This window comes from Seriola lalandi, unplaced genomic scaffold (assembly GCF_002814215.2).
Source record: "Seriola lalandi dorsalis isolate HSWRI2012SDOR001 ecotype SW California unplaced genomic scaffold, Sedor1 jcf7180002054285, whole genome shotgun sequence".
Lineage (NCBI taxonomy): Eukaryota > Metazoa > Chordata > Actinopteri > Carangiformes > Carangidae > Seriola > Seriola lalandi.
The window spans coordinates 654810-669005 of NW_019524838.1; the positions used below are offsets into that span (position 1 = coordinate 654810).

Genomic DNA, 14196 nt, shown 5'->3' on the forward strand with positions numbered 1-14196 from the left:
GCTGTTGAAAGGACACCTGACAGAAGCAGTGGCTGGATGTGTCTCCATTTAGTGTGACTGAATAGCCAGCAGAAATTAAGAAGTACTACAGGAGAGCATGGGACGCCAGATTGGATGTTAATGTACTGTATGTGTATGCGTCTGCCATTCTTGTAAGGTCCATGTCCTGCTCAGGTGGGAGACAGTTAAGTGGCCAGATTAAATGTCCTCTATGTCATTGAATTGGTAATGGTAGAAAATGTACTTCTGCACAGATTCATTACTTAAGTAAAACAGCAATACCACAATGTAAGATTACTGTTTCATTTTTCATTATTGGCGCTCAGAAACTTGGGGTCCAACAATGCAGTTACTCATACTCTGCTGTGACAGTGTCCTTGTTTATCATGATGACACATTTAAACTGGTTCACGGAGTGAGGTGAGGTGAAGGTGTTCATTCAAAATATTTTAGTATCTTAATTTGAAGAGTAGAAATGATCTAGTGCTGAACACAAGGACTGTGATTTAACCTTTAGGGCAATTATAGAGTTTATACACCACTGCCCTTCTTGATTTCATGTCACACACCCTAAACTGGACTGAAGCGGCTTCCGTAGGAGTGTGAGTGGTTGGGGAGTGACGCAGGGAGCGCTGAACGGGCAGAACATTTCTACTGTCAAGATGGCGACATCGGAGCCGGTAAGAGAGACAAGAGAGACTTGAAAAAATCGACCAATGAGCACGGAAAGATTAGCCACATCTTCGCTGTGTCGTGCGAGTTGGTCATACAATTGCGCTTTCTTGAAAAGGCACCCGGTATTTTTTATGAAGTAATAGAGTTTCAGTTGAGAGATACGTCGGTTGGCGTGGATCACAGTTAGCGTTAGCATGCACAGCAATGTGATGCATGAGACTTTGTTGGCAGGGAGGGACTGACTGACTGAACGTCGTTCATTCAAACTCCAGTCAATGATGTTGATTTGCTATTTGCCATTTGCTTCGATATCAGAGTTAATATCCTATGGTGGTTTTAATCAATCGTCAGTACATTTAAATGTTCATATTGTCATTTTATAGATTTAATTTCTCACAATCTGGACACGTGTGTATCTAGCTCGTAGCTAGCATAGCACGTCTGTTAAAACTAATGCTAGCAAACGCTAACTTACCTAACTGTAAGGTTAGCTTAGCTTTTACTCAGTCCTTTTATTTTTTATTTACTTTACCAACCTAAAGCTAGCTGTTTTCTGTGGGCTGTTGCGCATAATGATTAAAAATGTTGACGTTGCAGAGTTGGACACGATTGTTAAATATTTAAGTTAAAAGCACACTTTAAAATGAATACGTTTCGATAATGTGACAGTGTAATATGATGTTTAATAGTCTGTCACTGGTATAAATCAATGACTGTATTGTGGACATGATGGCGCATCAAGAGTTTATTTTATTTAACTGGACCATTTATACATGTAGCTTACTAGTAATAATGACTTTAAGATTAGAAACAAGACCCTAATTAGCTGCATTGTGATATAACTAGAGCTGAAGCCATTAGTAAATGGCAGCTCTTTTAATATTCGATTAATCATTTCATTTTTCAAGTAAGAATAGTGAAAAAAGGTCAGACGCCCCTCAGCTTCTCAAATGAGAGCATTTGCTGCTTTTCATTGTCATACTTCAAATGGAATATAATAATAAAATTACTTTTTGGACAGTTGCTTTGACAATTAAATACATCATCTATGCCTCCCGAAAAGTTTATAGGTTAATATATTCATGATTTTACGATGTTTTGCAGACTAAATGGTAAATTGATTAATCAAAAAGACAATTGTGTAAATCCTGCGCTAACTCCACACTTTTATGACGGAGATCAGTGGACATACAGGGGTGAGATTGACATAAAATCATATTTGTGTTTTTTTCAAACAAAGTACATCATGGGTTTGTTCTTTTCTCTCCTCAGAAAGCAGCTGAAACTGAAGATCAACCGACTGAGACCCAAGTCATTGCAAATCCCGAGCAGTATATCAAACACCCCTTGCAAAACAGGTGAGAATAAAACAGCTGTTGTGTTTGACAGGATGTTGCAACCGAAAGGTGTCTGTGCCTACGTTAACTATAGCGTTCTGATATTCATAGAGTTTAAGACATCAACTGCAGTACTGAATGTGACGTGTTATCAACATTCTCTGAGTATCAAAAGTACATTATTGAAGAAGATTTTCTGGCATTTTGCAACAGATACCAGAATCCAGCTCCTTGATAACAGATGCTCTACTGCCGTTAAAAATGGCATTAAAATGTGTTGTTTTGCGAATTTTGGTTAAAGATAAACTCAAGAATTTATGTCAGTCACAACAGAAATAAAATCATATAAATAATGGGACTGAGGTTATTTACTAGATGTCTTGACTTATGTCACTTAACATGGAGAGACCTTCAGCCTAAATCAAGCTATGGTATGTAACATGTCAAAGGCAGTAAAACTGAATTGTACTGTTAAAAAAAAAAAAAAAAAAAAATCCCCTTTAGAATAAGGTCAATAATCTACTTATTCCGGTCCATGTTGACATATTTATTTAACAACTGGCAAATTAAACAGACATTGCATCCCCTTTGCACTGTAGAGTGCATTTCATCTATCTCTTGTTTGGGGCAAGGTCCTCACTTTGGTTCTTGCTCTTTGATCACACACATAAAGGTAATTTTCCTTTTTTGCAATCCTTGAATATTAGTCACTGCTGAGGAATTTTAACTTTTAGTTCTTAGACTTACTCCTTATAGAGTTTGGGTAAGTGAAACTGCTAGTTTTGATACTCTGTGAGTAGAGAACAAAGTCAAAAGGCGTCTCTGCAGTGACTAAGGATTTTTTAACTGATAAGTGCTTTGTAAACCTGGGTTCTGTATCAATGTGTTTTAACAATTGTATTTCTAATGAAATGATTTGGATGCCGTAGTAAGACAATATGGTCCAAAAGTTAAGTTTTGTAACATTTGGTGGGTATTTGCATTTTGTTGAAGTATGTCATAGGTAAAAGTCACAAAAAAACATTAGTGTAAATCATTTATAGGTATATAGTAAATGGGGGGTTTTAAGTTTAAATCAGAGGCATAGATTGAATTATTCTGCTTTCTATCCTGCATGTTTGTGTTGCAATTGTTGTTCACTATTGTCCTTTTAGAAGTGTTATAACAGTTCTGTGGTGGTGATGACCCATTCAGGAGCATTGTACAGTTGGTTTGGGAAATGCTGAATAGTTCACTTAGTAAGTCACTTTCTAGGCCATTCTGCTTGTTCAGCCCAGCTTCAGAGGTCGAGGTGGAACAACCTTGACCTCTGCTGCTCCTGTCTGGCCCGCATTATCCTGCAATACTGGTTTTAGGTGCCCAGATTTTACTTGAATATTAGTGGGGTTATTGTAATGTGATGCCTCCACTGTGACACCCTTTATGGTGGATGGTGCTGCCACTTCTATCTTGCTTCACTTACTGTTTTTAACCACAAGGAAGTCCTGTTGAATTATTTGGAATTTGTTATGAAATATTATTTACAACATTTTCTAACTCACCTGATAATTCACCTGACTCACGCAGTCTCTCAAATCCCTGCTCCAGCAGTCAGCAGAAATGGTCCTTTTGCTCAATGAACGGCTGACTTAGCCGGATAAATGTAGTATCAGCTTGCCATAACGGCTTTCATTCCTTAAAGCAAGGTGAAGTTTAGTCTGACTTGCATTCAACTCAAACCAGTAAAAAACAGGTTTAGTCTGAGTTGTCTGGACAGTAGAAGGAACTGACCTCAGGGGTAACGCAACTAGATGAAACTTGCTTGGAATAGGTAATGCAACAGTATTGATATCATGTTCACTTTTGTTTTTGTCAAAAGCTTGGAAATCACTCTGTGTTCTGTGAAGGTGAATGCACAGATGGATTTGAACAGGCTGCACAGCTCGCTGTAACATAAGTAGACGTGATGATCACTTTCAGGTTTCAAGTCATGCAACGTGATTTTCACTTGGCACTGAAATAAAGGGGAACCAACAGCTGCTGATAAATAGGAAAAAAAACATATTCAGAAAACCCTGTATTCTTCTGTAGAAAATGTTCTGTATTAATATACAGTCTGTAGTCAGTGGGCTTAAAATGAAAAACACCCATATTCTTTATGCTCGCGCTCCCTTGAACTTTGGACATGGCTTTGTTTAGAGAACTCAGTGAATGAAGGTGCTGTAGAAATTAGACTTTTAGAAGACGATGCCAAGATCCACTGGTCTTAAAAAGTTGAACCTACAGTCTTCAGAACAGAAAATGATTTCTGCTATGAAGAGTCTCAAATATCTAAACTGTTCATTACATAACATCAACCCTCTTTCACACATGAAATTCAGCTTACTCATCACAAGGAGTAAAAGAGCTGTATAATGTCTTGTCTGGCTCTGGGAAAGTCTGAGAAAATTACTCTAGGATCCAGTGTTCATTGGGGGTAGACTCATGCAGATATAAAAAGTTAAGATATCTTTGACTTTGCATCTTCAATTTTGTTCAGTTTCCCACAATTTCATGGAATTCACCAACCAAGTTACTGGAGGATTTCTTTATCAATACCTTTTTTCTCTCTCTTTATAGCCAAGTACAGTTTTGTTCAGATATTTGTCAAAATATTACCATTTGTATTAATTCTGTTTATTTTTCCATTTCAAGTGATTCTAAACAATATTTTATATAGTAAAGAATATTTGAATCAAGTTGAAATGTAGTACAGTATGTTTTTGGCTCAATGTCATCTAGCAACTTTTTGAGCTTCTTTCCATTGAAAGTAGTTGTTTACAGCTTTTCCACAACAGTTTTCAACTATGTCCTCAATTCCGCACATTGACCATACACAGTTCAGCCATTCTCTAGGCTTTGACCTCGTCTTGTTAGATGAGACATGCTCTTTTATACCTTTTTTTTATTCATAAAAATTACACAGTCTGAACACTAAAAACCTCACTGATGCTTTCAGCCAATCCATTGATCATTTTAAGTCTCTCCACTTGTGTTGCCTTTATTTCAAAATAGGTGCCCACAGTAAGCTAAAGTGGTTACACCTGAGTTTGGCAATCGAGTTCACTGCCCACACCTGAGGGAAAGGGTTAGCTGGATTAGGACTTAAAACTATTTGAATCTGTTCACCACATATTAGTCTAACAGAATTTAGTGACATGAGGAGCATCACTGACTTGATCTGTTGTCTGCCATGTTTTTTTTACATGGCATGACAAGGCATGTATACAAACTGTATCCTTGGCTGGGTTCACCAGAGGGGTGTTGTCTCTCCTCCTGTGTTGTGTAATAATGTCTGTCAGTGGAGTCGCTATATGGCACAATTACAGTCTTATCCTCTGATTTGGCTTTGTTCAGTTACTGTTGTGGTGGTGGGGGGCACGGGGTTCAGTTGATGTCCTCTCATTGCCCTCATCCCTCCCCTGCTAGCCCCACCCGTCCTGGGAATAGATGAAAGAATAACAGCACCCATCATAAACAAAGGCTGCATTTGTAGTGCTTCTGATGGCCGGCTTTCTCTGTTCTTTTGCATTGATATGCATGCTTTTGTGACTAGCTGTTGTGTTTTGTTGTGAAATTGGGTGTGTGTATCTGTGTTATCAGGACTTTGGCTCAAGTTTATTTTTCATACGAAAGCATTTCTAGCAAATGCATTTTTAGATGTTTTGTCCTTCTACTGAGACTTACTAGAAATGTTCATGGTTTGTTTTTCCTGTGACATGATTTCTGTAAAATAAAGAAATGATTGTAATTCTGTTATTTTACTCAAGTCATTTTCCCACAGTCCTATGAGTACTGAGTGTTTTGATTCTTGTCTTTCCCTCTCTCAGATGGGCCCTGTGGTATTTCAAAAATGACAAGAGCAAAAGCTGGACAGAGAACCTGCGTCTCATTTCCAAGTTTGACACAGTGGAAGACTTTTGGGCGTAAGTTTTCTCTAATAATCTGTAGTGTTGTTATGGTTTTCTCGCTTTATGGAGGTATAAGTGGACTGTACTGTTTGTAAAAGTAATTGTCTTTCATTCAATGACACATCTGGAGACGAAGGGATTTCTTAAACAAAACACTTAAGTATGCAGATTTAGATCAATTATTCTCTCATTAAATTATATCTAACACTGACAGAGGCATAGATCACTGAAATAGTGATGTGAAGCTACAGTACATTAAAATAACATTGGGGCAACGCTTTTGTTCATGCGTTAATTTTCCTCTGTCTGAACCGAGGAAAATGTATGTGCATAAACAATATATGGTATTGTTCTCTCGACAGGACAGAAGGTTCAGATTTCTGAGATAGGGTTGGGCTGATTTTCGACTATCAGATATTGCAGTATTTCTTGCCTTGTACTGCCCTGTACCCTGGCATGTGGCAGCATCGCTTCTACCTGAAACATAAAATGCAATAATATAATTATATGTTATAAAAAAAAAAACATACCTGAAATATAAAGTACAACAATATAAATATATTATATGGTCATTCTGCTATGTTTAATCTCACCCGTAGCAGATTAAGCTCATCACTGAAGTCATAATTTTGGTTGTTCTGTGTTTCTTACAGATTATACAACCACATACAGCAACCAAGCAAACTTGGCTTTGGCTGTGATTATTGCTTATTTAAGGTAAGACTTTTTTTTCTTTTAAAATCTTTTTTTTTTTTAGGAAAATACAAACTATTGGGATGTTTGCATGTAAAATTAGACTCATTTGAGCAGCAGTTAAATGTCTCAGTGCTAATCCATAGTAGTGCTACAAAACCATTTTGTAACTGTTTCACTTTGTGTGCTAGGATGGGATTAAGCCTATGTGGGAGGACGACAGGAACAAGCTGGGGGGTCGATGGCTGATGACTCTCAATAAGCAACAGAGACACAATGACCTTGACCGTTACTGGATGGAGACAGTAAGACCAGTTTTCATTGAGCAAGTAAACCAAGTGAACCATCATAGTCATGTGCTTCTCCAACCAAATGATGGTTGAGTCATGAATGAAAAAAGGAACAGTGTCATTCATGTAGTGTGTGACATTCTGTATTCTTCAGCTCTTGTGTTTAGTCGGTGAGTCATTTGATGAGGCAAGTGAAGATGTGTGTGGAGCTGTGGTCAACGTCAGACCCAAGGGTGACAAAATAGCCATCTGGACGAGCAACTGCCAAAACAGGGACGCCATCATGACGATAGGGTAAGTGGTAATCTCACCTTGTTAATAGGAAAAAAATTAGACTAGATACTGCAGCTGGACACTAGATGGTGACACTATATTAGCATTAGTCTTCACACAGCATTCAACTTCCATCTTGTTTCCACAGGCAACTTTATAAAGAGCGCCTGAACCTCCCCATCAAAGCAATGATTGGCTACCAGTCACATGACGACACGTCCAGCAAGAGCGGATCCACCACCAAGAACATGTACTCCGTTTGAAACCCCCCCACCATTTCACCTTGTTGTAGATTTAAACAATTACCAACCCGCATCATGACATTAATAATTTTTTTGAGTTGTCAACTACTGTAGTGTCCTTTCCTTTTACCTGAAAAGACAATTGTTCATAGTGTGTACAGTTGGAGCTTCCCCCAACATGAGAAATCAGTGGAGCTATAGCTATAAATAGGAGGAGGCCAAAAAGGAGAGGAGCATTAGGATGAAATGTCATACGTGAGCAAGAGAACACAAATGATTTCATTTTTAGAGTTGAAGAGTTCTGTGATAATACCAGTGACCTCCCCTAGCTTAGCTGAGAACAAGCTTTTTTCAGTACTTAATGGCTTTGAGTTGCAAAAAAAAAAACATTTCTTAATGATAAGGCCTTGTTCTTCTCATGCTGAGTTCTCACTCCTTAAAAAAAGTGTTTCTCACCTCACAGGAAAAGATGGTAGGCAACTTATCCTTTCACAGAACAAATTTTAAGGGCAATTTTAACCTGATTTATCCGGAAGTGTTAAGCATGAGTTGGACTTTCAGACACAGCAGTTTGAAGAATCTACAGTATCTTAAAGGTTTGTAAAAGCTGTGGTCACACTCCAAAGTGTAGGGTTTGGATGTAAGGCCACTAATTGTTTCAGCCATGCTGGAATTATGAAATATTGCTTGTAGTACTTTTTGAACTTTTTTTTCCCTCTTCCCCTTACATTTATTTATAATGTATGCATTGCAGTTGAACTACTTAGTTGAAACACAACCATGAAATTCGTGTTTATCAAATTGTTTTTTTTTCCTTTTTTTTCTCTCTTTTTTGTTATAAGGTTAATAATGTGGACTACTACATATAGATGACATTTTTTACAGTGTACCATACAGTAAAGATGCTGACAGACTTAGGTGTGCTTTTCACTGTTTTCTTCCTAACAAAAACTGTAGATAATGTCGCACTCCTCTCTCGGTTGATGCGAAGGAAAGATGATATTCATTGTGAAATGACTTTGGTCATAATGTATCTTTATTATCTGTAATTCCAGGATGTATATTACCTTCTTTCAAGTAAAGGTTAAGTGCTTTGCATTAAAACCAGAACTATGTTGCCTTGATTTGTGAGAATTTATGATTTCGGTGTCTCAGGTATTGCACCGAATCGTGAAAATATAAGACGTAAACCTGCACTAGCTGAATTTTGATTTTGTTTTGTTTTTTGGCCACTTGAAGGGAGATATATATCACCTTTAAAGGTGATGCAGTGGAACTTGTTGGTAAATGGTCTATGTATACATCCAGTAGCATTACTACTCATCTGGAGCCATGTTTCTCTCTACCTGGTGAATCTAAGTCTAATATTCACTCTCTTTTAGCTCTAACTTTGGTGGTGAGAGGAACAAGGACAAGACCACAAATACAGAAATATCCCAAGAGACATAACCAAACCTGCTCAAAATAATGTATTCATGTTGGACTCTGTCGCTGAAGAAAGTGAGACAAAATATACTTTCACAGCTTTTAAGCTGTTTTACGAAAGTGAACACCAAAATGTGCTCAGTAGAGTGCAGTCCTCTGCCAAGACTGTCTAACAACACACACTAGACTTCAGACAAAGAATTTCAGGTATCTTCACACTATTTTGACGCTCAAATACACTTAAACAGAATAATAGACCACACCTAAGACCATTGTAATGGAAAGGATACAGACGACACCCACTGTTCTGTGCGTAACCAACATTGGACTTATAAATACTTGTGCATTTTAAGCTGATGAGGTGTTGCTCTCCTTGTTTTCAGTATTCACTGTGACAAAACTGTCAAACTAATTTTCTCTTACTCTTCCAGTCAAACAGGATCTTGTGTCACAGGAACTTAAAATAAATGACTAGGTGTTTAGAAATGTTCTCTACTCTTCTGATAGAGTTCCACAGCCAAGTCTGTGTATCAGGACTTGTCAGCTTATGTAATGGTCATGATTTTATTAAAGTGCCAAGGCTAGATGTAAGTGCTTACATCCATTAAAGAACCTTAATGTTAAGAGAAGATAAGAGACAAGTTGGGACATTTCCACGACTTTTGATCCATACTAGCATAGCTGATGAGAAATTCTTAGTTCATTGCTGATTATGCCAATGTCCAACAAGAAGTTATTGCACAAAAAAAACTGATCAACATACTGTCAATGAGGTGTATCAGAGTATGACACCCCAGGTTAATTGTTCTGTGGCAGAGTATCAACGTCACTTGTAGTAAAGTACAATATAGCTGATATGGTTTGTTCATTTGCTGTATAACCTGGTTTGTTACAATAAATACAGGAAGTTTTACCAAAGGAACAGAAATGCCCATTAAAGCAAATCACAAATTTAGGCAACAGTATCGAGAGGGAGGATAAGTGGTCATAATCCTTAAATTGCTATAGAGTAAATCCATCTCAGCTGAGTGATTGAAAAAAAAAAAAATTATTGGTCCTCCAGCCACGGTCCAGCCACTGTCTTTACAGATGTATTAGTAAGTCCATCCTCATTTTCTCTGTGCGTCAGCTGGACCCTGGCAGCCTCATATCAGGACATTGTCAACATCAAAGGCTTTTCTTCCTCTCGTTTGCTCAACAGATTCGAAATCATGAAGGACGAGAAGAAGTAAAACTCCACGGCGTAGCTGAGCTCAAACAACTCCAAGTTGACACTGAGCATCCACTCAAATATAGCAGACAGGTGAATGTAAAAGTAGTCCTTTTGGGCAAACAAAATAGTATCTGAGGGTTTTCAAGTTAAGGATGTATGGAACCAGTTAGTGGAGGTCAGGTGTGTCACTGGTGAATGATCGCCCATAAAAACATTTCATTCAAAATTGCTATCAAACAGATTAAAGATCACATTAAAACTGTTGAAGACGTTGGTCTGCAGGCTAAGCACTTGTATGACGACATATCAGACAAATACACTCTCATTGTATGTCTAGAGGTGCTAAGTCAAAGGCAGCTGGACTTGCTTTAGGTTTCTCCAGTTCGAAGCAGCCTTTTGGGTGCAAGTCGAGTATCTTCAGTAATTTAATGAATCTGCCTGCCTTTGGTTTAACACTTCTAGATATTTTACCTGGATAAGTCTCCACAGACATTGCAGTAAGTATATGCTCATTTACCATTATTTTTCATACACAAGGAAGGGTGTGCTACACAGTGCCATCTCTTATCATCCTATAATACAGTACCTCACCCTCTTGCACACAAAGGCTAGTGTGTATATGGATACTGTATTCAATACTGACTTGTGCAACTTAAAACATGGATCTGTCCATCAACAGCTGGTGTCAAAGTGCTTCTGGGCCAACATTAAACTCTAAACTCCTCCAGTAGAGGAGTGTTGTGTCGCTGTGTACCTTCTAGATGTGAGAGTGTAAAATGTGAAGCTAAGTGTTACAGGAAAACAATGGTCAAAGATTGATGGCAAAAAATTCCACTGATATCTACTTCTGTCAGATGGACTGTAATGGCCAGTCCCACTTTGTAAACAGAGCAGCAGGCCGGATCCAAATAAAGCACGAAGGAACTATGGTGCTGTACTGCAGCTGGAGAGTGAGTTACTCAAGCGTCACTGCTGAAGTCAGCTGTTGACATGGCCTGTTTGAAACCACTCCAAATGAACCTTATAAAGTTTACCATGATCCAGCCACAAGAAGACAATTAAATAAGCCCCAAGGTTTATAAAAGGATACAGCAGATGGTGACAATGGTTTGAATTACAGTGGAGGTGATGCGTAATGGGTAGAGAACCTTTTCATATCCTGTCAGCACACATTTCCTGGTCAGCGCAGTGAGCAGGACAGTATAGAAGCAGATGCACAAGAAGCTGATGGCAGCTCCGAGGTAGTGAAGGAGTGACAGGTGATGTGGCTGTGGAGGACAGTCAGCAGTTTCCAGGGTCAATACATGAAGAGATGGTTGAAATCAGGACAGATATTGTTATATAGATTGTTATATATATGGATGTGTATTATCTATACTACTGAATTTTTAACTGATCAAAACCATGATGACTTCCTGGAGTTGGGGTAAAATAAAAATAACTGTCACCTGACATTAATTGGAGAGACTTCCTAAGCATTCATGCAAATGTCCCCAGTTATATGAGGGGAAAAACATTTGCTTTGTTTAAATTTTGTAGCAACTGGTTCCCATTCATTTTACTCACTGGTTTTGTTGTCTGGTAATATCAAAATGTATCATTCAAAAAACAGCTTCTTGACTGGTAGGTCTGCTTTGTTGTTAACATTTCATGATGAAGACAAAGCTCACTGTTTTCTCTCTCAGATTAATTTCTCACAGTTATACAGTATGTGCCCTGGGCATTGTGAATCTGAAGCAGCAATTTAATGATGCAAAGTAAACCTATTCAAACACACTCAGCAGGAAGTCCAGTACTTACATTGCAGTTTCCTGCTGCGAAAGCCCCAAGGGCTGCCACCACACCAAAGACCAGCGCAAACTTGCTCAGCATGGCATGACATGCATGTCTCTCCATCACATGGCCATGGTGGAGTATACAGAACAGCAGAACTAAAGAGGAGATCATAGTTGGTGAAACACATGTCACTCACATCATGTACAGTATATGTTGCATAACATGTGTTAGGCCTGAAGCAGGTAAACTCACACAGAAAGGATCCGGCGTTGATTGTTGCAGTAAAAAGTGAATTTTCTGGTGCAAAGCTTCCACTGGCGCTGGAATCACATAATTTGTTCAGTTAACTAGTAACTAGCCTCAGTATTTAATTCCAGTGGAAAGGATAAGCAAAAGATTAACTTTAGTAAACTGTATTTTTACCTTATGGTGGGAACATAGCAACATCCAGAGGAAGAATTCCAATGGCAGTAGTTCCCAACTCCCCTGAGAACAAATTAATTAAGTTTTGGGGAATCTGTCACATCCAAGTGTTGATGATTACATTTTTTTTTTTATAATAGTGACACACAACTTACCAGTCACTGAGGGAGCACACATGATTGTTGGAGAGGGCTAGGCCATATCTGGATATATATATAAAACAAAATAATTACTGTGACACAATTTCAATAACATTAAATTTGTGACATCATTGATTTGATCATTGAACATTCAAATTACAGTATTGTATTATTTTTTGTATCATTGACATATTGTAATATAGAATCAAAAAAGCATTATCTTCCACTTTTTCAGAATAAAAGTCGATCATTAACAGCATATTCCTGTTGACTGCATCAATGTATGATTTATGATGTCTGAGAAGTTAAATAAATATTTTCCAACTCTATAAAACCTATGGCAGCAATAAATGATCATAGGTAGATGAGAACACAACTGTCCAATGGTTTTATTGTACCACTAACATTGTTTTGGTGTCCAATGATCACTATACAACTCATGCTGATTGATCAATAAACCACCACAAATATTTCTGAAATTGAAACGAGGGAACACCTGACGGCAGTCTGAAGAATGAGCTCTTGCAACTGGCAAAAAGTTACACTGAGTAACTTCAACATTCATTTATATATACAGTATAATTAAACAGTGTCATGTATGTCAATATAAGAAGTCAAAGACTAAATGGAAACTGAATGGCAGAGCAAAAATTAGTCAAAAGAGTCACTGCATGGATAAGTCACTGATGTCTAACAGAGCTTTGATTGAAGAAGCGATTAATTTCTTGACTGTCTGGTGTACACACCTTGCAACACACAAAACTAGTCAGATCACATATTTCAAATGTTGCTTTTACATTGAATGTCAAATGTTGACAGGGAATTTTTCTTGTGCTTTTTTTATGCTCATCTGAAGTGGATTTTCCCACACTTTTCACAGACAGCATGTATAGCTCTAAAACATGATAATAAAAGCATGTGAAAAGCAAACGACAAATCTTGATAATTAATCATGGAGTAGTCCAGATGCATTGCTGTCAACAGTGTCTGGCAGGAGTTACATAATCATGAAACCTTACAAACAGCTTAAAGATGTGAATAATACTTATGAACAGATGTGTTAACTAGCTCATATATGAAGTTCAATAGGTCTAGAATTAATGTAAACTTGGCATCAGCATGACAACACATAGGAGACGCAGAATAAAAGTTGTACTTGTGAAAACAAAAGTTCTAATATTTTCTACAGGTTGTGAAAACAAATGAGAAAGTATGATTTTCTGGTTAACTTACATAGTCCATGTTCCAATGAAGGACACCAGGGCGAGGGTGATGGGAAAGAGAATCCAGAACACCATGTCGAGGAAGACAAACAACAAATTAAAATGGGTTTTTCTTAAGTCCTGGTGCCTTTTCACTCACTCAGCAGTAGATCTCTTCAGGTGTTCATAGAGTCCTCATGGAGTCAGCCTCATACCAACATAGCAAGATTAATATTAGAACTAAAAATAAAACCCTGTATAATATATGATGTATGTATAGTTCAGTTTCAGGTTCTTCAGACAAATGTGCTCCTGTTGGTGGTTATAACCTTCCACCATTCAGAGTACAGCCCCCTTATGGGAGAGTCTCTCTTTCTCTGCCACTCCTTAGGAGCACCACCTTGCTCTATCAGAGCACATGTTGGGAAACATGGGGTTGGCCTTCTTAAAGCTGAGCGATATTGTTTTTTCATTTCAAACAGACTCATCTTAAGACAGATACTGCACTGTTTTACTACCAGGAAGCTCTGCATTTGAAATATGAACTCTTTCAGATGTATGTGTTTGTGTGCACAGAC

General features: G+C 37.9%; 2 protein-coding genes across 2 annotated transcripts; one reads left to right on the plus strand and one right to left on the minus strand.

Annotated features, from left to right (window-relative positions):
• The first annotated feature begins 627 nt into the window (after positions 1-627).
• eif4e1c (eukaryotic translation initiation factor 4E family member 1c) lies at positions 628-8563 on the plus strand. The gene is made up of 7 exons (XM_023405782.2): positions 628-680; positions 1948-2033; positions 5861-5956; positions 6595-6658; positions 6826-6939; positions 7079-7218; positions 7346-8563. Exons 1-7 carry the CDS (start codon positions 663-665, stop codon positions 7458-7460), a joined length of 633 nt encoding a protein of 210 aa, XP_023261550.1. The 5' UTR covers positions 628-662; the 3' UTR covers positions 7461-8563.
• LOC111654675 (transmembrane protein 150A) lies at positions 8454-13921 on the minus strand. The gene is made up of 7 exons (XM_023405781.2): positions 13650-13921; positions 12432-12479; positions 12277-12339; positions 12106-12173; positions 11878-12008; positions 11168-11345; positions 8454-10208 (listed from the first exon to the last, which is right to left on the minus strand). Exons 1-7 carry the CDS (start codon positions 13712-13714, stop codon positions 10015-10017), a joined length of 747 nt encoding a protein of 248 aa, XP_023261549.1. The 5' UTR covers positions 13715-13921; the 3' UTR covers positions 8454-10014.
• Positions 13922-14196: the final 275 nt, after the last annotated feature.

Bases quoted from the DNA above. Each gene is read 5' to 3' on its own strand.
- LOC111654675 (XM_023405781.2), bottom strand. From the start codon at position 13,714: ATGGTGTTCTGGATTCTCTTTCCCATCACCCTCGCCCTGGTGTCCTTC. The intron at 12,174-12,276 runs GTAAAAATACAG...ATGTGATTCCAG, and splicing joins TGCTATGTTCCCACCATAAG to CGCCAGTGGAAGCTTTGCAC. The intron at 10,209-11,167 runs GTATCCTTTTAT...GAAAACCCTCAG, and splicing joins AACCATTGTCACCATCTGCT to ATACTATTTTGTTTGCCCAA.
- eif4e1c (XM_023405782.2), top strand. The intron at 5,957-6,594 runs GTAAGTTTTCTC...TGTTTCTTACAG, and splicing joins ACAGTGGAAGACTTTTGGGC to ATTATACAACCACATACAGC. The intron at 6,940-7,078 runs GTAAGACCAGTT...TGTATTCTTCAG, and splicing joins ACCGTTACTGGATGGAGACA to CTCTTGTGTTTAGTCGGTGA.